The 24,385-nt window shown below is 43.3% G+C and overlaps 1 protein-coding gene across 1 annotated transcript in view; it reads right to left on the reverse strand.

Moving 5' to 3' along the window:
* magi1b (membrane associated guanylate kinase, WW and PDZ domain containing 1b) overlaps positions 1-24,385 on the reverse strand; it is a 161,771-nt gene that overhangs the window by 2,474 nt on the left and 134,912 nt on the right. Inside the window, 11 exon segments of the mRNA XM_051948779.1 lie at positions 2,913-3,051; positions 5,731-5,874; positions 6,739-6,829; positions 6,997-7,090; positions 9,975-10,178; positions 11,979-12,110; positions 12,113-12,355; positions 14,731-14,923; positions 15,736-15,827; positions 20,497-20,740; positions 23,244-23,275. Of these exon segments, the coding sequence (XP_051804739.1) occupies positions 2,913-3,051; positions 5,731-5,874; positions 6,739-6,829; positions 6,997-7,090; positions 9,975-10,178; positions 11,979-12,110; positions 12,113-12,355; positions 14,731-14,923; positions 15,736-15,827; positions 20,497-20,740; positions 23,244-23,275 (1,608 nt within the window).

Below are 24,385 nucleotides of genomic sequence, written 5' to 3' on the forward strand. Positions count from 1 at the left end.
CGTGCTGCATATTGATGATGTTGCTTGATTGCACTGAATAGCCATGCTCTTTCATGCGCTGCCATGATGCCTTAGACACTTTGTTTATCTCGAAAGCAAATTAAATGCTCAAGATGAGATCCAAAAACTAGCAACTGCTGTAAATGTACTCCAGTTACAGCGGGTGTGATTTGGGTGGCATTTTACTACGACATGGCCTTAAATGCTCTGCACAGTTGTACAACAGCGTACCTGAAGGAATTTGACAACTTCAGTCTTACTCTATTGCAGTGTGCGAACTACAGCGGAGCCAGAGAGAGCTTAACTCCACTTAATAAGACATGAGCTCCCTTGAAATGTTGATTGATTTGTGAAATGTTTGGAGACAATTGGGGAATCTGCAGACATTTAGCCATCACCAGTGTTGTGTGACAGCCCAAGACAAACTTCACTCAATTTAGCTCAAACATTAGGGAAAAAAAAAACATTTTTCTCAATGCCAACTGCAATAAAATAAAATAATATGCTTTTGAGAAAAGATTGGATTTAACAAAAAATTTAAGCCAATCGACTCAACCAGAGGCAGAGGCATTCCTAACACAAATCAAGTGCTGTATTTTAGACCACAAATAAGCCACTGTGTATTTCACACACTGCAAGATCATCTACAGAAGCAGCCACCACAATGTTTTATTTATCAGGAATTGTAAAAACTAATTGTTTTACCCAGTACTGCGTGGATCTACATATCAAGGAAAGACTACAAATTGCAGAGAAAAACTGCAGCAAAAAAACAAAAAAAAAGATGTTCCATTATCTTTGTAAGTAGTGAGCAAATCTAACAAAAACTCTGAATTTCCTCTCTGGACTTGTTACCAAGAGGTCAAATGCAACTAGTACAAACGTGTGCATGATGTATCCAAAACAACGGCTTCGGCAGCGGCGACACTGGCAATGCGTTTGGGTGAATGGATCTGTATGCATGAAGTAAGACCACGGGTGAGTTGATTCCACACAACGCACATCAAGATGGAGAAAGAAAAAGAGACGGAGAGAGAGAAAGACAGGAGGTGGGACAGTCTGACGACAGGGGAGGACAGTTACAAACCGTGGTCTGATTTTGGAGGACAGAGGCCTCCCCCATCTTGTCATTTCTCATACATGCAGTGAGATGGGGAGCGACCATCCCTGAAGGAAGACAAGAGCCCAGCGCAATACAGGAAGAAGGGAAGATACACAAAAAACAGGAAAGAAAAAGAGAAGAGCACAGAAGTTTAGATCGCTTGGAACCAACGTGAAGCAAGAAAAAGAGAATTACTGTCTGTGTTGATTCTTAAATGAAAAAAAATGTGTTTATTTGATCATTGAGTCATTCAGAATAAAGAGACAGTCCAGGAAGTTGCCCAAACCCTTCAGTGGAAACCATCAGTTACAGAGAAAAGTCCTGGAAACAAGCGTGCACACACAGTAACCCACACACACACCCACACACGCCTAGACATGTGGACACAGAAGCAGCAGAAAAACCAAATCCAAAAAGAAATAAAGACGGTGAGACTGGCACACCCACAACAGCGAATGAAGCAGTTTTACATTGCTGACAGAAATCAAAAGAAATACTGGCGAGACTGTTAAAGGTTGTGCCAACTAAAAAGTACAAACAATGATCCAAAATATACAAGTTCACATGATGCCATATCGGTGCAGGTTAAGACAGCACATTCTTAGCGCAAAAAATAAACTTACATTGATGAACTTTTCAAGACAGGCAAATGTATCCGCACTCAAAAATAAAAAATAAAAAAGCAACAAAAGAAAACATTTAAAATGACTCGTGACTACCAATCAAAACCGGTCAATACGATTAAAAAAAAGTTCCATAAATATTATGGAAAATAGACAATAGAAGGGGGAAAAAAATCCAATTTACACTTTTGACAAGTTCATGCAGCAATAGACTTTTATCCATTAATATGTGGCTTTGATTCATGGCTCTGTACACTGAACAAAAATACTTGTAAAAATGCCTCTATTCTTTTCATCACTGTACAAAACGTTTATATAATTGGAACAACTCATTTTCTTTTTGAACGGGGATGGGTGGAGTTCCTATCTTCACAGCTTTTCAATGGCATTAACAGTGGGTGCAAAAAAATAAAAAATAAAGAAATCCATGGATGAGTGAGTAATGGCAAGCACAGCATAGTGAGATTTTCTTTTGAAAATGGTAAAAAAAAAAAAAAAAGCACTAGACTGCCTTTTCTTCTCAATACAGTTCTCACTTAAAACCTTTAAGAGTTCAGTAGCTTACATTCACCTTCAATAAATATCATAAATATGTTTGTGTCACATCCTAACCAAAGCTGTGAGAGGTTCCATTCTATCATGGGATGCTTCCTCGTAATACTAAATTAGTGTTTAATGAGGAACTGGAGCCATCAATATTACTTCCTACCCACAAGAAACATTGATTTTTCACTACTCTGCTCATTCAAACCCTGTAAACAGTTTCTTTTTTTTACATGTAGCAATGACATCAGACCCACCACCTTCCTTCCTGTAAAGTCCCAGCAGAGTGCTTTTGCTCAAGTGGCCAGAAGGTGAAAAGTGACAACAGGATGACATGGAAACTGAGAGCAGGTGACAGCAGGAGGGCAACAGCACCCACAGGAGCAACCTCCACCCCTGCTCCCCCTCCCGAAAATCCCAAAAGCCCAGGAGACACCTCCACCATAAAGAAGACCCCCAAGACCAAGCAACTCCCCCCACTTCTCTCCCCTTCCTGGTAGATTTGTTCCAGGGATGGGTGAAGGGCAATGGGAGGGTGATTAAGTTCTTTTTTCTCCCTTTCGACCCACCACCGTCCACTGGGGGTCCCCTGGTTCAGGGCGTGAAGATGGGGGAGAAGGGAATGTTTTCGTAGATTGACCCACCATATTCAGGCACAGAGCCGTCACCCCTCTTGAGCACCAGATGGGCGCGTCGGCCTCCATTCTTGATGAGCTCGATGGCTCGCGCGTGCTTCATGCCCTTGGTGCTCTCGCCGTTGATCTCCAAGATTTCGTCCCCGACCTAAAGCGGAGGATGAAGACGAAGGAGGAAGTGCAAAGGGTGGGGGAAGAGACGCAGAGTGACAGGTGAAGATGGAAGGGAGAGGAGTTGAATCAGAAGGAAAGAGGAGAGACAGCGAGAGCCAGGAAAAGGAGAGGAGACAGCAGAGCAAGACAGAATGCGAAGAACAAGTGACAGTGGGGAACAATGTACACAAGAGGAAAGATGAGAAGCACAGAGGTTCAAAGGGACACGGTGACAAGAAGGGAAGGGAAGGGTGGACAGATCGGGGAGAAGTTACATATCAAATGTACTGAATGGTAAACTGCACCAAAGTAATTCTTTTTCTAAATCAACAAATTACAGAGAGAGCAAATTAATGCAGCAACTGTGACAAGGAGAGAGAAATGAGAAAGAGAGAAAGATACAGAGAGAGAGAGAGAGAGAGAGGGAGAGAGAGAGAGAAATAGAGGGAAAACAGCAACCAGAAGAAACACTTTTTGCTTCCTGATTCTTTGAATTCACTCCTCAGGTTATCTGTCAGTGCTGTCTGCACCAAGGGAATACTTCTCTGGCAGAATATGGATTGCTCACTGACACCTTTTTCTGCCTCACACAGCTGCTACTATTAATATCTCTGCTAATAAGGGGCACAACCACAAACGGCTGTGTTCATATGTGCATATACGGATGTGTTGATGCATGCACGCCCACACACGTCCTAACTGTAGCATGTGGGAGAAAAAAAATCCCTTAAATCGTACATTCATGCAGTATCCACCCAACATGTGTCACATGCAAACACCCAGGAAGGAATCCCTGAGCCCCTGCATTGTATATTCAATCAGGCAGCCCAGGGAAAGTGCTACTGGTTGTGTGCAATCAATCAAATTAAAAGGTTAAAGTTTCTTGACAGCTTCTGTGGCATGTATGAATGCCACTTTACAAGCTCCTAGTGAAACGTTAATTAATTAAAATGTATATATTCTGTCAGTGTCGTGCTCACTGACTCTGCAGTGTTTGTGTGTTTTAACATGGCGCTCACACAATCAGCCATTCTCGTAGCCAAGCCTGGATGTGACTGTGAGTGTGTTCAGTGAAGCATAGCTTGCAGTAGAGGGGTACAATTTGCACAAGTAATTACACTGATCGATAACATTATACCGGTATTAGTTTATGAGTGGGTTCACGTACACATTAGTAGTCTAATCCTGGTTTTGATCATATTCAGGATATGGCCTTTACATGGAACACGGGGAAACTGCGTATCATTTCTCTGTATAGATGAGATCAACAGTTCTCAGGTTTCTCATCATCTGTATGTGCCCTCATTTCTCAAATCTCAGCCACTGTGGTCTTACTAGCTGTGAATGCTGAGAAATACAGAATACTTCAGGTAGTTTGCCAAGGTTCCTTAAAACCACGACGAAACAAAAAAAGATGTTCACACGTGCAACACATAAACAGCAAAAGTCCAAAAATCCAATCATAACCAGGAGACTAATGCACAACTATACACTGTTTCTATAAGGTCATCATTAAGCACAGAGCTAACAAAACAGCCAACACTGCCACTGCAACTAAATGTAAGGAAGTATCACATTATAATCAGGATAAAACAGCTAAAATGAACAGTCACGGAATTATAGAGACATTTTACCGATATGCTGTTCGGTAAACACAGAAAACTATGTAACTTTAATTATGGTTTCATTTTGCACAAATTGGAGGATTAAGGATTCATTTGTGGGTTGGAGAAAATCCTCCAAACTCTTTAAATAAATAATGATTTAAAAACAATCCAAAAAAAAGGGCATCGTTATAAAGACGAAAACAAGGCAATTTTTCTTCGCTCATGAAATGTTGACATTTTGGAGATACATGGAAATGTCTCCCACCGCTCATACATAATAATGGAGCCTTAGTATTCCTCATTGTGTTGGTTAACATTTACAGCATTGATTCCCCTGGTATGTTTTCACAAAGCATGGCATATAAACACGGAGCTTAACGGCAGGATTTAGAAGCTGTGGAGACAGAAACCCAGAAAGACCAATATATGGAAAGAGAACTAAAACACCCAAGAGAACTGTTGATTAAAGACTCCAGGGAATATTTTGGGTGGGTCGAAAAAATTCATGTGAATATCACTGTAATGTATTTATTATGGAATTAATTAAATTCCAGAAGGAATATTCGCTGATGCACAGCTGCATATAAGCTTTACTTAATAAAGCGAGTCTCGTTGAGATGAAGAATTTTTTTCAAGGGGCACAAAAACACTTAGACAATTTTCTGTTTTGTAATTAAGTACAGTCTTAAAAGTACTCTGGAGATTTAGGAAAGCCCATATAAATAGTTCTGAGAAGTGCAAGAAAAAAATGAATGTAGCTGAAGCTGGGATATCATCACTTTCTGTTACAGCTTACATTTCAAAAAGGCTATAGCCTACATTTCCCATCATGCAACTCCACAGCCCGTGCTTTTAGATATTTGTATTTCAAAGGCTAAACAGTATTTCCTAGAATAAGCTAATTGAACTTCATGGTTAAATCAGTGGAGTGACTTTTAGTAACGAAGCTTTTCTAATATGCAATTCCCTGTGAAAACAAAGTCTGTGGCACCTTCTGCGTGTCTAAATGATTAATGTTTTGCAGAGTGTAAACACTAATGCTTTTGTCTTTTTTTTTGCATCCGTACCCTCATCTTTCCGTTGCGTACAGCTGCTCCGTCCTCAGCTAGCCTCAGCACGTACAGGTCCATGTTGTACTCTCTGCCTCCTCGCAGGCTGAAGCCGAAGCCTTTGTTGTCTCGCTCCAGGTCCACCGAGTAGAACTCAGCATCCTGACGGAGACAGACCACACATGTGCGTGGACAGAGAGAGAGATCGAGAAAGACACATTTGCATCAAGGTCACTTTTGTGATTCAGATTTCAAGTGTGTGTGTGTGTGTGTGTGTCCTTTGAAGTGGGCTCCTATTTCAGGAGCATGGGACAAATGCCACCTTCAGGAAAGTCACACCCATTTAATAGCTGTGCCAGACTCCTTTCCTTGTGTGTGTGTGTGTGTGTGTGTGTGTGTGTGTGTGTGTGTGTGTGTGTGTGTGTGTGTGTGTGTGTGTGTGTGTGTGTGTGTGTGGACATGCATATGCTCAGGTGTAAGGATGCTGAATTATTGATGCCTTGGGCCCTTGGTGAAAAACAGAGAGGGGGCACTGACAGACCTAGAGAGGGAGAAAGAGAAGGGCTGGGCACCGCAAGGACAAGGCAGACAGCCTCAGCAGCTCCCGTCTTCACGCCCTCCTAATCTCCTCTGCTGAAGGATCAATGCTATCTGTGAGAGCCATCTCCACACCACCAGATTAATTCAGCGGCGAACACAGTGGACTGAGGGGCTACGTTGAAAGCAAACAGGCTTCCCTTAATGCGCAGACGCAGATAATGCCAGCAGGTAGGTGTAAAGAGATAAATAAATAAAAATGCACTTCGTTTGTCCTTGAGGAAGGTGGGTGGATAGGCCGGCTGATGCATGTGGGGGACACGGGATGAATAGATGTTTGGACGCTTGAACAACTGGATTGATGTTCCTAAAGACAAGCGTAGATGATGGTAGGGAGCTGATGGGACGGAGTGTGGAGTGCTTAGCCGTTGGATGGATGGCTGTATGAACGAATGACGTGACAGGTGGATGGATGACATCATTTCTTACCTGAGCTGAGACTTGCTGTGTGGGGGGCTGGGGAGGGGGACCTTGTGGGGGTTTAAATTCAAAAGATTCCTGTTTTGGTTTGGTGTTGTTCCTGAAACAAAAAGAGAACAATCAGTGTGAAATATTAAAGATGAAACCAAATGCAATGATGGCATTTAATTATTGTTTTATAGATTTTTTTCTTAAATACGCTACATCGGACACATTTTTTACGTGACTGCATGTTCAAATTACTCAATTTCCCAGCTTGCTCCTCACCTAGCCTCGGGTGCAGCCTGTTGCTGAGGTGTGTGAGTGGTAGTTATAGTGGCGATCTTCTCTGCATTCGTCAACAAAGATGCATTTGATGACTCTGAAGGAGAAAAAAGAAGCTGTCATGGCTCACCAATAAAGGCTAACATGTTTAGAAAACAGGCACAGTATCTGAAATAATCAGCTAATTGGCCATTTTTGGGCAAATCACCGCCTTTCATGTGCTCCAGACATTTCCACACTGTCCAAGAACATCTCTGCCTTCAGCCAACATAAAACTTTCCTGCTACAATGAGCACATTTTCTACAGCTAATTATTCAGTATATTAAAATTTGCATAGAAATACACCAATATAAGTCTCTCCGCTATTCTGGAAGACTGTGCGATGGAATTAAATCCATATTTCACACGTGGAATTTTTTCTTTTTTGCGGTGCGTACACTGGAGTCCATTCAGCAGCTGTCAGCTACAAACATTAGCTGACCTATGGGGAGCAGCACCAGCTCTATAACCAGCCTCCAGGCTTCCTTCATCACTTAGCCAACATCAGGGACTCCAGGCAATACAGCAGTATGTGCCATCAATCATTTTGTCAAGCTACTTGTCAATTTTTTACACCCTCCTGAAAGGTGTACAACTCATTTTGGACTGAAACTAACCCTGTCTGCCAGTAAACTGTCAAACAGGAAGCTTACACACTTGCAGTCTCTATTTATGTAAAAGCTCCTGATTATTCTGTCTTTAATCTTTGCACTGACCCAATCATTTTCTCTTATCAATGAAAAACGGTGGACAGCAAAAACACACCGTAATTACACTGCTCCTGCTGCAAAAGGGGACCTTCCTTCTCCTTAACAGCCTAATCTTTCTTGGCTAACTACAGGTATCCTATATTTGATTACAACTCAGCACTCCTCCAAGTCTGCTGCTCGCTATTCTTCTCACGGTCAGTTCCCCTCTCACCTATTCATCTCCTTCTCCTCCACCACTCTCCTTGGAGCCTGTTGGCTTAACTCTTCGATTTCCCTTTGCCCAAGAGGTACAAAGTCAACCAACGGAGCTGGAGTGTGGGAGGGGCCAGCTGAATTTCAGACACGGAGCAAAAAACCTTCTATATATAAGCGTGCGATGAATGTTTGAGCCCGGCCTTCAGCACGAGGACCCCCGTGTGTTATGTTTGCAAATGTTTTATGTCGCTCATTTTTCACTTTCGCAGCCTCGCATTTGTCCCCGTAAACCCCATTCGCCCTTCCATCTGCTCATTTGCATAACCCACTCCTTCCATTCTGCTGCCCTTCTCCATTCATCTCTCCTCCAACTGTTTTCTGTCTGGAAACGATTTCCTCGCTGTCTTTTCATTCTGCTTGTGAACCGCTGCCTCCTTTTGTCCTCTCTGGCTTAAAACTGAGCAAGAGAAAAAGCACTGAACTGGTATTTGCCCTCCCACCCTGAATGGACAGAGGGTGAACGGGGAACTGATACCAAAATGTGAAACTCAAGGGAGAGAAAGAGCAATGCAAAGGGAAAGAAAGGCACAAGCATGACAAGTAGGTCGGTACTATACAATATCTATTATACAATCTGTACTAAAAAAATCATATCACCTCCGGCATGTCTATCTCCCTTCTCTTACACAGTGGGAAGCAATGAGGTGTGCTTGGTCTGCGCCTCCAGTCTATGCTGGAGACACATAAGCTTTGATGAAGGCATTAGCTGCTTGTGCATGCATTACTGTGCACCAGCAGGAAGACTCCCATGGCTGTTTTCCTTGTCACTGCAGAAGTATTGAGCATCAGTCACTACAAAACTCCATCTGTGCTCCCACACGGGGAGAGAAAGAAGCTGAACCTGATTTCACCTTGGAAGACGCTCTTGCTCTGGTATTTATTCACATCGCCGCAAAGTTGAGACAGGGCCGATCCACGCAAAAATAGGCATGCTCAGCCATTTGTAAACAGGCAGAGAGAACAGTCACTCGGAGATGCAACTTAGAAAACACAAGGCACAATCTTTTCCCGACTCCGTCTCCGTGTCAGACAGCGTCTGCTTGTTTGACACATGCACATAAACACAAACCAGAACTTTCCGATAAAGCATATCCAGTTATTCCTCTCGGACGCCTTCTCTCGCTCTCTGTGTCTTCTTGGCAGAGCAATTTTGGCTCACTGTTCTCATCAACTGCTCTGCACGGAAAAAAAAAAAAAAACCCTCTTCATCCATAGGAAGTGAGCCGGAAAGCAACGAGCGGCAGACAAATAGCTCCAATTTCTATCAGTGTGCAGGTTGACAGGGAGTATCGCCTCCCTCACACAAACACAAACGCGCGCGCACACACACTTAATTAAACAATATTTGTGAAGCATGCCGGAGTGATCTGTCAGCACAAAGTAGCGAGAGCTCTCAGCTGCACAGCACAACATACAATGGGCACAAACTTTTCCTTAAAACCACTTTGACAGAAAAGACACACCCACAACCACAGAGGAAGTTCTGCATCTCTCCTTCGTTTCTCTCTCTCTCTCTCTTTCACACACATCCACACGTACACACAGACTTTTAAATTACTCTTGGATGTTTTAAGAGTGCAGGCATGCCAAAGGCAGAAATGCAAAGACTGGGAAAATTCCCAAATATCCCCAAAGAAGCACTTCTGTCAACACTGCGGGGGTGTTCCAGTCACTTTGAAAGCAAGCGAAGAAACGGCAAGCTTTATATAACTGTACGAGCATACCCAACAACTGCTCAGGAAAGTGATGACTGGTACTGCTTTTCAAATATAATCAGACTATGTAATAATACTAATAATAGCTAATGATTGTACTGTTTGACTTGCATTAATGTGCCACAGAGCACAGGCAAATCAGCACTCCACTGTGGTTAAGCAATCATCCCACACAAGGGTCCCTGAAGGTGTCATACAAATAAAAGTGCATATTATACAGTGACATTCATCTTGGAATAAAAACTGCAAGTCTCTGCTCACCGTCGCCAGGAATGATGCGTAGTGTGACGGTGTTTCCGGCCTCCTTGATGAGGTTCACAATGTCGGAGTGGGACTTGTTGGTGATGGAGCATCCGTTAACTGCCAGGATTCGATCACCGACTTTCAGCTTGCCACAGCGGTCTGCTGGACTCCCCTCGATGATGCGCCCTATTTTGTGGGGCATTGCCACACATGCATTTCCAGCTATGGTCACCATTGACATGTTGGGATGTGTGCGTTTAAGTGTGTGGGTGTTTGGGGATTGGAGAGTGGCAGGAAAAAGAAGGGAAAAAATGGGGCAAAGGAGCAGAAAAAAAGAGGATCAGCAGGGTTGAGGGTTAATTCACCAGCAGACACAAGCAAAGGCAAAGTCACCGAGAGAAGAAAAGATTGAAGTGCAGCAGGATAATGTGCAAGCGTTGGCAAAGAAGGGCAAATTTAAATGTGTTCTGCAGAGAAATAAAATAATCTATCATACTGTAGTTCTCAGTACTTTTGCGGTAAATAGGTTTTTGGAATTAATCACTGAAAAGGAGTGAACTTAATTCCAAATCCAATGTTCATTCCCCTCTTTTGCTTCAAGCAGTTCCTGCACCAAATTTCTAAAATGGGTATCATTACATTTGTATCTCGGCAGCAGAAAAACACAGTTCTTTGTTATCTACATCCCAAATACCTGCACCTGCAGAAAGTTAGAGACGACAAACATACATCAGAGCTGACATCTCACTGACTTCCCCGAGGTCTCTCTGTTCCTGCTTCTGTCTGCAAACTGACAACAGACACTGCAGACTGCGAGCAATCGCTCCTTTCCCTCTCGCCACTCTCCTAACGTTTCATTATTATTCATTTATCTCCTCCACCGCCTTCACTGTTTGATTCCGCACAACAAACTTGTCTAACCCCGACCTCTTCCCTTCTATTGAACAGAATCCAGCCATTTTGGGCTATAAAATATTGAGTGCAGAGTGAAAGAGAAAGAAATGTTTAATGTTGCCACTGGGTTTCAACTGGATTTTACATGTTAAGTCGAATGAAATAAAGCTCATCCATCTCCTCGTGCTTTCTACTCTGGCCTGTGAAAAGGAGCTTTGCCTCTTTGTAAGCCAACCTGCAATGTCGAGCATTTTCAGGCCTTTTTTTTTTCAGTCCACCCACACTGACAGAGACGAGAGCGCTGAAAATGTCATAGTGGTGTAGGTAGGAAGCCACGGCAGTGGGGCAAAGAGTGCACTTCATAGAAAAGATACTACTGGTTTGTAAAAGGCAAAGCAGAATCAATTTGAAGTGAATTATTTGCAAAGCTGTGTGATATCAAATAGAGAAATCACTATTGGTTGAAAACTCAGATATGACAAAAGCTTCTACCAGCTAAATAATTCAAAATAACCTTAAAAAACAGTAGACAAGGCGAGTCTGATTAAGTGAATCTCTCTGATCCTGTGTTGTAAAATAAATAAATATCATTCACACCGATCGTCTCCCCTATTTATCCTGCTTACGGCGCTCTGTCTTATGAAGTTGTCATTAGGCTTTTAGTGCCAACCTGCTCAGCAGAAGCCATTTAAGTTCAGCTGAATAATACAAGTGCCTTATGTAAGACCCACTTCACTTGTGATCAATTATGAAAGCCTTGTGTGAGTGTAGCAGTAGCTGCAGGCGAAGAAAGGGTTTCAGTGTCTTGGCTTGACAGGCTCAGACGAAAATGAGAACCACTTCTTTGAAGAGTGTTGATATTGATCTGGTGGGACTGTAAATAGCCAGAATCTGTGCTGGTTGTCAGGCTATTTAGCGTTCCGTGGTTTTTTTTGTGGACGATACAAAGGGATCCCATAAAGAAGAGAGGAAGATAAAAGGCCCCAGTGATGAGGAAAAGCTATAGAGTGTGATTCAGGTTTTGCTGAGTGGAGCTGATTTCTGTAATATTTGTATGTGCCGTCAGCTGTAACGAACCTGAAGATGCAACTTTTTAAAAAACATTCCAGACAGAAAAGCGTCTCTTACCGAAGGTGGTGCCAGCTTCAGGCCGGGACACCGACGACACGATGACAAAACCGAACCCTTCGTTCTCGCCGCGCCGGATCTCCACGTCGTAGGGCTGCAGAGTGGAGGAGGTGACGCTGGCGGTGGAGTTGTTGGGGGCTGAGAGGAGGTGGTGGCAGCTGCAGCGGCGACCACGGCGTTACCACTGCCCCCCGCCCCGCCGCCTCCACCACCGCTGCCGATGCCGGAGGTGGAGCCGCTGCCGGAGCTGACGGTGTTGAGGGAGTTCTGGCTGCCTTGTGGTGTGCGCTTCCCGATATCCTCCGTCAGACTGGGCGCCTGGGTGCTGCTGTGGTGCGAGGACGCCGGTGATGGAGGCACGTCTCCCTCCGCTTTAACTGGAGATGACAGAAGAGGATAAAGTGAGAAAGACATAGATATAAAGTGGACCGTTAGAATAGTGGGGACGATGGAGGAGATTTATGAAGGAAAAAGAGGAACAAATTGCAAACATGAAGGTGAGCCTGAACAGATGCCCGAGACAACACCAAAAGATCAAGAGGGAAATGAAGACAAGCTGATGAAAATTAGGCCAATCGCTGTTATGTAAGAGGCGTAGGGAGGCAACGGTGTAGAAAAACGAAAACTGATGCATAATTAGGTGAGAAAACATTAAAACAAAACTGTCAAGATATGACATCGCAGCTAAATGTTACATCATCTGTAGAATCTGAGTAATAAAAAAACGTAAAGAAACAAAGACATTTTTCTCTCCCACCACAGCTAGTTTATCTTGTTATGATAACAAAAAGGAAAAAGCCGGCAAGACAGCTTGGGGAGAAGGGCCCCTTCAGCAATCTCTTTTGTGATCGGTTTCGAACAAAAGATGAACTGAAGGCATGGGCTGCCTGTTGTATCTGGACATTTCATTCCACATTTCATTTCCTGTACAGCTGCGCGAGGAAGGCGCCTCATATTGTCGACGCTCTGAGGCAGACGGGGAGCAGCAATGCATTAATGTCTGGCCGCTGTCGTTGGGCCGAAGGTTGACCACCCTCTCCATCATATTTATGGGTCTTTCTTTATCGCTTGCTGAGGAGCAGAGTGGAGCCGAGCGCTGTGAAGGCAGCGATAGGGCCGAGGGTGTCTGCTTGTGGTAGCAGCTGAGCGCCTCCACATCCAGCCTTGTACCGAAGACGGAGCCTCTGCATGTAGTAAGCAGGGCCCCGGGCTGCTGATGGAACTATGATTAAAATAAATGCGGCTCTCTGTGCTGTAACGTACAGAGTGCAACTGAATACGGTTGTATTGCAGCATCAGGGGCTGTAATATCATAATGCAATCAAACACAATCTGAGTTTGTTCGCAAATTAGATTCATTAAACAATAAAATACACTGCTGATATGAATACGCAATTACTTATTTGATTAAATATGACAACTGTAATTATATTGAACCAATCTGACAGGGAAAATATGCTCACAGGAAGAACTACTACAGGTTGTTTTTTTTGTCATTTTAAAGTTGCATTTCTTTTTATTTGACCCCTTTCTTTATCACAATAAGAGAAAAAACTTGTTAACTCTGAACCCCAAACACATCAGTGGGTTTAAAATGCATGCTTTTTGTTTAAAAAAAGAAAGAAAACAAAATCACACTATTTTTCAGAGTTAGGAACTGTAAGAACGAGAAGAATTATCCGTTTTTCAACTTAACGACAGTCTTGTAACTACTCGAAACGTAACCAGATCTGAGCTTAAAATCTTTATATTTCGCCAGAATCACTTCATTCTGCATGTCTCATTTGTCTCATTGTAAACAAAAGAGCAAAAGTAAACTTCTTGCTTTGACCAGATTCTGTAAAACACACACAAAAAAATCTGCACTCCCCTGTGCAACTGAAAAGCCGCTACTGATTTAACTCTGATTCAACGATCACATGACAAAAAAATCTGGGAATATTTGGCTAAAATTGGCTGAACTGCAGGCTGTTACACAGAGCAGAGAGAAGACACACCAATACACCAAAAAATGTAAAAAAAAAACAAAAACGTGGAAAAATATATATAGTAAGAAGAGTGACATTTTCTTTAGTATTGGGAACACTTAGGACACTAGAAAAAATGTTGTACAGGAAGATTTTTTTTTAAATTTTTTGTAAAATAAACAAACATTTATATTGTGCAAAGGAAATGTTTGAGTTCTCCCTATGTCTAGTCATGGGTGTGCTGTTTCCATAGAGATGCAGGACTTGGTCAGAAATTTCTTGGAGTTCAGAGGGTTAAGTTACCACTATTATAGACAGAACATCCACCTACTGCTCACAATAAACATTAAAATGTTAAAAGGAAGAAGGACTTTTACCCCGAAGAAGCCACAAGAAATACAGTGTATGTGTAATTGATCATAAAAAAAACTCTCTTACAAACAAGGCAATGGTGATTTTTAGTTTCTTTAACAGTACGTCAGCTTTAAATGTTTTGAGCAGTTAGATGATTAGCGGCAGGCGACAGGCTGAAAACCACCAGCTTCTTGGCAACCAACTTTCCTTGCAGTTGTAAGTTAAACTATTTGTTCTGTGTCAAGAAAATCATTTATTGGCCCTCTTTTCCCACTCTTGCCTTGTGTATTTAATGAATTTGCCATAATTTGTGAGCCTTGAACAAGTTTTTGAACTTCATCCAGCAGAAACATATTAAACCTCTTTCAGACCTGTCAGCAGGTCTTTAAACGGCTAAGCTGCTTCCTCTTCCTGACCCACTTTATGCTTACCGGCGTAGCTGGTTTTGCGTCGCACAGTGAGGTTGACGTGGCCCTGCTTGGCAGCCTGCTGCATCAGTTGCACCACGAGTTGGTGCGATTTCCCCACTACAGCCGTGCCATCCACGCATATCAGCTCATCACCAGATCGCAGGCGTCCGTCCTCATCTGCCGCACCGTACTTCACTATGTGGCCAATGTATATCTGAAAGACGGACAGGGCAGACGAATGAGACTCTCACAGATGAACATTAAAAAGGGGCAAAAATGAACAGGTGTGCGTAACACGTTTTTACATCACACGTAAGAAAAGAGCTCAAATAATGCATTAACAAATGTGTTTCTTTATAAATTAAAGTTTACTCCATACAAAAATGTCTCATTTTTCACAGGAGCCATAAATTTGGCATGCAGTAAATGCCTGCTACAACTTAAACCTCAGTTTTACATCTTCACTTTTCTCTCCAAACTGCCACCGTAACTCAAGCCAAGCTCTAAAGTAAATCATTAGGTTTTTTCCTTCAAGAAAAAAAAAACGCAGTCCTGGCCAGTGAACAAGAACAAACAACACTGACTCTTTAAAAAATGGAAAAAAGAAATGGCTTGTGTGTGTGTGCGTGTGTGTGAGCGAGAGAGAGAGAGAGAGAGAGAGAGAGAGAGAGTTGTTTTTCTTTCTTTTTCTTGGACTGATTGCGGCTACATTGGCCAGATCAAAGTGAAACTGTGTTGTAGAAATCACTGATACGAGCTTGACTGAATCCACCACATAAGCTCTGAACTACATGCAGGAGGAAGATAAATAAGAAAGCCAGATCTGGGGGAGAAAACCCTAAAGATGCTGCTCCGACTAGTGGTGAGAATATCACTCTTCTCGTCATTTAAGTCACTGAATCTTGTCGGTTGGGGTTTCTACATTTCACACAAATATAGAGTGAAAAGTGAGGAAATTGAAAAGCACACTGGAGATATTTCTGCTTGGAGAGATGGAAAAAAGAAAGAGTTTTTAGAGAGACTTACAGGCTCTCCTGGCTCATTGCCTCCGAGGATCCTGAAGCCGAACCCTGTGTCCTTCCTCCACAGGAAAATGTCCTGCTCCTGGAAGTCTGGAACTGTGAAATCAACAAACTACCATTAACATTTCTGCATACAGTCATCCCTGGGGACTCCCTGTCCCTGCACCGGTACAACAAGAACCCAATAGTAGCATGCGATGAGACATTTAGTTTAAATCCCTCAGGCAAAATTTATGCAGACGGTGTAATGGACGCACCTACAGGGAATCAAATTGTCTGCTTGCTTATGTCAACATGCAAATAACTGTCCTCTCGACTGTTTTAGGCTTTGTCACTACGGTAGAACTAGAAATAAAGAACAAACAACTGATCCATCAAAAGATTACAAAAGATCTATTTTGGGTTAGGAGCATAAGTATAGAGCTTAAATAAACTATCAAAATCAAGACAGGCGATGAAAAAAACTGAATTCTGAGCCTTCTCATTCACTGGTATCCATAATTAGAAATAATCTGGCCAAAACTCCCTTCTGATGTCCAAAAATAGCATACTTTCGTTAAGCTTTTAAACACTCTCAGTGACGTTCTCACGGGCATATTGGAGTGGACTACACTGTTTCTTTTATGAAGTGAGTGTGACATGCGATGCATCCATTTCCACTGTGGCTTCTGCTGGATCCCATCTGACGGACGCGTTAACACATTCTGGACGAGGCTATATATTATTGAACAGAGTATGGCTAGTTCACAGTTCACTCACACCCACAAGAGACAGAAGCAAGTGTGTGCGCTCGTCACTGGAAAGGTGCTGTGTTATAAAGGAGGCATTGCACTGCAGCGACTGACAGCTCATGGTTCATGTAGCAGTGGAGACCGGGGGGCCCTCAGGGGACTATAGCAGGAGCCTGCGGAGAGGAGTGAGAGCTCATGTGTGTGGCCTTATCCCAGTGCACACAGGAGCTTCAGGGCTTTAAGCATGAGTATGGCATTTCACATATATGTATGTGCATGTATTTGTATGGTCAGAGCTGTGCTATGGGAGTTGACAAACATGCAGCTCTGAGCAAACTCTTGGGGAGATTTTCTTTTCCCTCCAGTGCAGACTGCCGGTGCCAGGGCCGCTAAAGCCCCTAAGAGGCGGCAGGGTGGCAGAAAGCATAAGCAGTCTGCTTCCAATCTGTTCCTTCAGTCAACAGTTGAAATCCCCGCGGAGCGCAGCCATCTCTTCCAATCTATCACAACGTTACTGTGGAGGAACTGGAAGAGGAAGAGTCAAAGGCTAACTGTCGCAATCTGCACCTACATTCAGGAGGGTCAATTGGACGCCCTGCTCCTGTCGATTAGTAGATCCATAAGTGATCCCCAACCGTGAGGCGACCGAGGCATAAATGGATCAATATTTTACAAAGATAGACTGGCCCATGCAGAGATATGAGTGAGGACTGCAAATAAAGAGCATGGACGGTTCAAACAGTGAAGAAATTAAACAGGGGACATCTTTAAACCCAGCAATAATCAAAATGAAGTCCAATAAAGCACGAGCGAGTCTCCTACCATCCCTGGCCTTGGTTTTTTTAGACCACATTAATGCTGTGAGAGGTTTTTGGAGGACTTTCTTTTGCAAATGGAAATTGTTCACCACATGGCGTTTTTAAAGACCTTGATCTCAGCAGAACTTTTCATTACCATGAATGCTGCATAGAGAAATGTCTCTGCTGTAGCCAAGGCCTGAGCCTTTTGGGGTGAATACTGAGGGATTTCAGGACGAGAGCTCAATGCAGCGTGAGGAAGCAGAGGATTTGCACCTGCTGGTACAGGTCAACTGTCCTCTCTGTCATTCTGGTTGCTTCCCTTAACTTTGCTACATCTAAGAATCCCCTCTTCTGTCAAGACTTGTCCTCTCTTTGATTCTAATATTTCTCTTTCCCATTTCATTTATATATTTTCATTGTTTCTCTCTTCATTGTCCTTTTGTGCTCTCTTTACTTGTCTTTCCATTTGCACAGAGCAAAGTGACAATTTAGAAAAAATCCTATTGAGATTCCATCACATTAGAGCAGAACGTCGACACATTCTCCCTCTTGGTCTTGGTTTCTTATTTCCCTTTTAAATCAAACACTGTTGTCCTCTCAGCTGTTCTCAGCAGCTTTCCAACAGGTGTCTACACTACTTGCAGCTCTTCTTCTCACATTCTTCTTCACAGGCATGCAAATAATGAATATCCTTGACAAGTGACGTCTGGAAAAGTGATACAATACTTCAAAATTTTCACTCCGTGCAGACTGCTGTTTTTCCCCCCCCATCTCCTTTGTTTTTGAACTTGTCTGACAGTGGATCTGAGGCTTACTCTTTTTAATTGGAACTCTCCCAATTAGGGTGGTGGGAGGGTAGTGGAGGTTACGCAATCCACCGACATCCACTCTGCTGTTGCTGCTAATTATATGCTATGTGCCTCTTAGGGGAAGTCTAGTGTAAAAGTGTGTCAATGGCACTAGTGTGGCAATTGGACAAAAGTAGCATCTAGTAGATGTTAAAGGACAGGATCGAGAACATGTGGGATATTTATGCTTGTAATGCTGGTCACAACTGACAATAAAATCTAAAGCCCTTTTCAGGCTTGGGATACGTTACATTGCTGGCTTCATCAATCTGTTTAAGTGACAGCATTCTGTCATTCAGACATAGGTCACTTTTAATGTCAGTGTTCTGCACGGCTTCATTCACACGTTCCCACCACAGTGATGGAGAGAGACGCAGTGTATGCGTGCTATTTGTCACACACGCCAGACTGGACAGTACACGGAGTGATGCATAATGCATAATAACAAACATAAGAATAATAGCAGCTTATCAAACTGTCCAAATTACCAGCAGCATAGTTTTTTATTTATGATTTCCTAAACACTGAAGATTATGTCCATGTTCAGGTCCAACAACAGCAACTTAAAATGTGTTTTTGTTGTTGCACAGCTACCTACTGCCATATTTTAGTCGTAACTTTACTGATTAGGTCACATTGTGTATGTTCTCATGGGAAGTTGCCACACACACTACTACAAATTTCCAAAATACAGAAGAAAATCTTAGTATTAAAAAGCTTGACTTTCAGTAAACAGATCAGACTTTAACTTAAAGTAAAATGTAAGTATCCTGACAGCTGATGGCTACTTTGTATCAAATGATTCAACTGGAGTAGATAAATTGTGAATCTGTATTCAACAACTCACCTGTCTGAGGTGTAAAAAAGTAGAATATGTGACCTGGGCACCGTTACATCCCAACCAAGCCAGTGTCCATGTCTGGGATAATTTATAAGTAATTAATGTGCTCAACTCTCTTGTTTTGGAGACTCTCATTTGGATCCTGCTGCTGTTTGATTCTGAAAGTATTTAACAAATTAAGACAAAAGATTCCTACTAAGAGCTGGAAGCAAAAACCTGAAGTTTTGCTCCTGTCAACGTTTGTCAAAACCTGGACTATATACATTCTTGTTAATCCGACCTGTTACAGAATCTGTCTTCATTTCAATAAAATTCTAGTTTTATGGACATATCAGAGTGCAATAGACGTTAATTTGTAGAACAAAGTGAATGAGAAAGGTATTTTTTTTTGTAATTTTGTGATGTAAATTGTGTCTTTGTGATATTTTTGGAACAACAGTGCTGAAATATGAAAAAAGCCTTCCCCAGATAACTTCACACGCCCCAAAACATGCCATACTTAATTTTTATGTACCTATCCACCAATCAGAAATGTTACTAGCTCAGACCTAATTAAAATGCCGTTGCACCTTTAACGAAAAAGTGATCAATATGCTTTTACCGCTCTGAAAAATGCTTTAATAGTCTAACTCTTCTTCTTGTAGAATCACAAGGGAATATTGACACCACTCTCATGTCTGTATGCTAAATGGGAAGCTTGAGTGAGCAGATGATTAGCTTAGCTTAGCACACAGAAATGGAACAAGGACAAACAGCAATACTGAATTTGTACAAGGTAAGATAAATTCAACAACCAGTTTTAAAGCTGAATGTTAGTAATTGTCACTTCATATCTTGCTGAACAAGCAGAAGTGTAAGGACTACTCTGAACAAAGCCAGTTCAATTGCGTTTTCTGAGGGTGCCTTAGCTTCAAAGACATGCATGGTAGGCTAACTGTTAATTCTAAATCAGCCCTCGGTGAGAGTGTGAGCGTGTACGGTTGTCTGTCTCTCTGTTAGTCCTGTGATAGACTGGTGACCTGTCCAAGGCTAATGTCCGCTGGGATACGCTCCAACCCCCTTTGACCCTCTAAAGGATAATGCGGGTATAGCTAATGGATAACTGAATGAAAATCTACATTATAACCTAAATTGCTTCTGTCTTGTTTCATGCATGCAATACTTATTTACAGTTGCCAGTTTATTAGGTACACCAAGCTAAAACCAAGTCTAATGCAACAGCGACTGATCTGTAACTTTCAAGAAAGTAGGATTACATGTATGGTTGTTGTATTAGACTACAACAGTTTTACTTTGGTGTACCTGGCAAGTGTATATTCGAGAGTAAATCAACATATGTCTCCCAAGCACCAAAAAGAGACCATGTCCCTTTCCAAAGACCAGTCATAAGCACAAGAAAAGGTCAGATTATTGTTGCTTTTGTTACTTACATGCACAAATCTTGCTCCAAAAAGTGCAGTATCATCTAAACACACCACGGGTCTCCACCGAGCCAACACCCCATGCAGCCCTCATCCAACCGCCACCAAATATGTATATACTTACGCCTACTTTCATACATGCTCCTGGACTGGGCCCAGATCTTAAAGGGGTCCGGTTTTCTCTGGATGGTCCCATCTGCTGGGGAGTCCTGAGATGGGAGGCCTGGCAAGGGCTGCGAGGGAGGCGGGGGAGCGCTGCTCTCGCTGAGAGGGGGCGCCAGGGACGGGTGCATGGGCGAGTCTGTGTGGGCGCTCCGGTGGCTGGAAACGCTATGCTGGGAGCTGTTCTGACTGTCCTTCCTTGACAACTGCTGTGGGAGAAGTACAGTGGATCAATATCATTTGACTATTTCAAGTCAGCTGTTTGAATAGCGTGAAAGATGAACTCAGAAATGAACTCTCAGGTACAGGCAACAACATAAGAAAAAGTTACTGCATGCTCAGCAGCAGAAAAGAAAACAGGAATCGGGGCTGCGGTTTGTGAGAGGAGAAACAGGGAAGATGAAGATGAATACAGAAGAGTTTTGGATTAGAGTTCAAAAAGATTAAAGACTGCTTCTCCTTGGGGCAAAAGGAAGCACATTCTAAGAGTATAATGTCAACCATTGTTGTGTTGCTACCGTATTCAACAGAAAGAATAATCAAGCCGTTTTATTCAGAGAATTCTTTTAGCTAACAAAGGGAGAGAAAAAAGACCTCAATAGTTTCTCATGATTAAGTCATTCGACTATAGGAGAAACACACCGTGGCTCAACTTACGAGGGTACATTGCCTATTCCTTTTGTTTAACAGAGTGGAATGTATTAACAAGGAACTGCATCTCCTGCTGCATATGGAGAGATATTCACAGTGAATAGAGCACTCGTGGGGTTTAAAACGAAGGGAGGATTTTACTTGTGAAGGCAGAAATGTAAAACTCCCCATAAATTGCCACTGGCCCCTCAATAACATGGGCACTTAAGCACCTGCTCAACGATTTGAGATGTTTGAGAAGGGTAAAGCACATAGAAATCTGAGCTCAAGTGCAAGTACACTGCAACTTCAAGTAAAAATCCTTTTCATCATCCTTCTCATGGCATCTTTCTTGAGGGTCGCGTCTTCGGCATTAGTCTGCAGATTTTGCACCGCTGCAAAGATTTCAAACAGAAACTAGTGAAGTGAAAGGGTTACCGGCAGCGAATTAGAAAGAAAGGCAGATATTTTAAGACAGTAAGAGAAAATGACAGCAGTTCAGTCTCTTCACGTCACGTGACCTTACATTACTCCGGATGTGGTGGACAAAAATACACCAGGAAGGGGCGGAGGCAAGTGGCTCATCTGTTCTCAAATATCAAAGTGTTTGGCCTTCAAAGTGCAGCCATGTCTTCAATAAATTCAGACTCATTACGCCCCAAATCAGTCTCCTACACCTCTGCAATTCATGTTTATATTCATCATCCTTGTTAGGCATAAAAGAAGCTTGACGCTTTAGCAAATATTAAGTCAGATCTGTGGCTTCGGCTGGAATGCTCACTCTGCTGGTGTTGCGAGTGAAACCTCACTGGGTTCTGTGGTGAACTGCAAATCAATGGAGTCACAGAATTAATGAGAAATGCAGGTCTTGTTAAGTACTAAAGTCAGACCTCAGGACCGATGTTTCCCCCTGACCGCAGAATGATTTTTTTGGGGTCACTTTGATTCCACCAAACAAAATGGTGCCTCAACGAGGCAGCATTTTTTCTTGTTTTTCTCTCACTTTGATGTGCACAAAGTCCAAATCCTACTCCCCTTTCAAATGAAAACAAATCTCTTGTTCTTGATGGATCTATTAGATTTGACCTTCTGCAGTCATTGTGTTCTCCCTCTGTGCTCCGGGACTGGCCTAATACATTGGTTTCTCCTGCTCCAATAACTTATTAAGGAGACAGAAGATGGGGATGGGGGAGGGAGATGGGGGAGGTGGGGCAATGAAAACAAACCCTTGCTGCTTCCTTTAGCTGAGTCCTGCTTTGCCACCAACAGGCCAAACTCTGATTCACTCCTCGATGCATCACAGCATCAGCAGTCATCAGTTTGTTTCTGTTGCACATGAACAGCCTCGTACAACCGAAAAGCATCATGCATTCTATGTGCATTAACGCTCTCAGTTTATCCATCACCTCCATCATCCGCTATCAGAATTGCATCACCATTATCTACCCAGCACCAGCACCACAAACACCTCATTCCCCAAAAAACTTTCACCCCCATCTAAATGACATCACATACCCTCCTAGTGTAATCTCTGTATGGAGGAGCCAGCTCAAAATCATCCTGCAAAACAAAATTGACAAATACATGTTCAGTTAGACACAGTCAGCAGAGTCCCTTCTATTAATACAGACGTTGCAGGGTGAGGCCGTCTCCCAGCTCTGATCATACATTCAACTCTCACACTGCAAACTTAGCACCCAGCGCGATGCGATCATCAGCGTGTTAGCAACCCAGCTCACGCGGTGCATCAAAGCCCCCTCGTCCCATCCCCCGCCAGAGGGGGGAGGGGGGGAGAGGGAGGGAGGGAAGAAGGAAGAGGGGGGCCCTGATGTGAAGCTACAGGGATCCACCCCCGCACAGCACAGCATCCCATGTCTACAAACAGACCCACAACATCAGCACAAGTTACACCGTACAGAGGGGAGGTAGAGGCGAGGGAGCAGAGGGGAGGCACGGGAAAGTGAGTAGTGAATACTCCTCAGAAAGACGCACATAAGAAGGAGAGAGGAGTGGATGGATGGATGGATGGATGGATGGATGAATGGAAAAAGAAAAAATTATAAGAAAATACACACTTACCAGTTTAGGGCTCTTCTTTGCAGGTGCCACTCCTGTGAAACCAGACAGAGGAGGGGGGGAAAAAAGAAAAAAGGGAGAAGGTTACCACAGGAATTATAGTATAAAGTCCACGTTCAGATAAAAGGGTGAATTCAAAAAAAGTAAAAAAAAAAAAAATTGGAAAAATACACAGTGCAGACTCCCAAAGAATGTCACAACAGTGCTCATCTATCCCTCATCTCCTTCTCCCTCCTTTCCTCTCTTTCCCTGCTTAGTTCCCTTGCTCGCCCATCCACGGCTGGCGTTTGAGGAGGAGGAGGAGGAGAAGAAGAAGAAGAAGAAGAAGGAGGAGGAGGAGGAGGAGAGGGAGGAGGAGGAAGAGGGGGGGCAGGCAGCGCTATCTATCTGCATCACTGCCGCGGCCAGCGTTTGGCTTGACTGGTGCAGCGGAAGAGCGGGGCCAGCCCCGAGGGTTCACTAGACCCTGGCTACCCGACGGCAGCGCACGCATGTCAGTGAGTGAGGAAGGAAAGTGAGAGTTGCGAAGGAAAAGGACAGAATCCTGAAGAGGAAAAACTAAGCCAGAGAATAACGAGAGAGGAGTAAAGAGGAGGAAAAAAAAGCGAGCTTTGCTCTGGAGTTCTTGGCCGTAGCATTACCCATGGAGAAGGAGTCCAAGATACTGAACATTAAATTATAGGCAACCGTCAGTTCCCCTCTTACTGAGACCATCTTCCTGTGTCCGCTGAGCGCCGCGCTCCGCTGTCGAAGGCTCCAGCATCTATAGGCAGTTGGCGCGTCCTCCTTGGTCTCTCCCTTTCCTGCTGCCTTTTCCTTTTTTTCCCCACCTCGTTCTCTCTCTCTCTCTTTCTCTCTCTCTCACCTCACTGCACACTGTCCTCCCTCCCTTTTCTTCCCTCAGCATCATCACCATCCCTCCCTCCCTCTTCCTCTCTACGCTCCATCTCGGTCTCCCTCCCACCCCCATATGCTGGTAAACATCCATGCAGCTGCACACACACACGCACGCACAGGCAGGCATCAGATGGCTTCATGCAGCACTCCCCAACACAAATCAAAGTGTGCTTAAGGTATGACAGACTTGTTTCTGCGTGAGTGAGCAGTATCCAGGAAATATCATTGCAGAAATATCATTATCAAAG

Source organism: Acanthochromis polyacanthus, chromosome 5 (genome assembly GCF_021347895.1).
Source record: "Acanthochromis polyacanthus isolate Apoly-LR-REF ecotype Palm Island chromosome 5, KAUST_Apoly_ChrSc, whole genome shotgun sequence".
Classification (NCBI taxonomy): domain Eukaryota; kingdom Metazoa; phylum Chordata; class Actinopteri; family Pomacentridae; genus Acanthochromis; species Acanthochromis polyacanthus.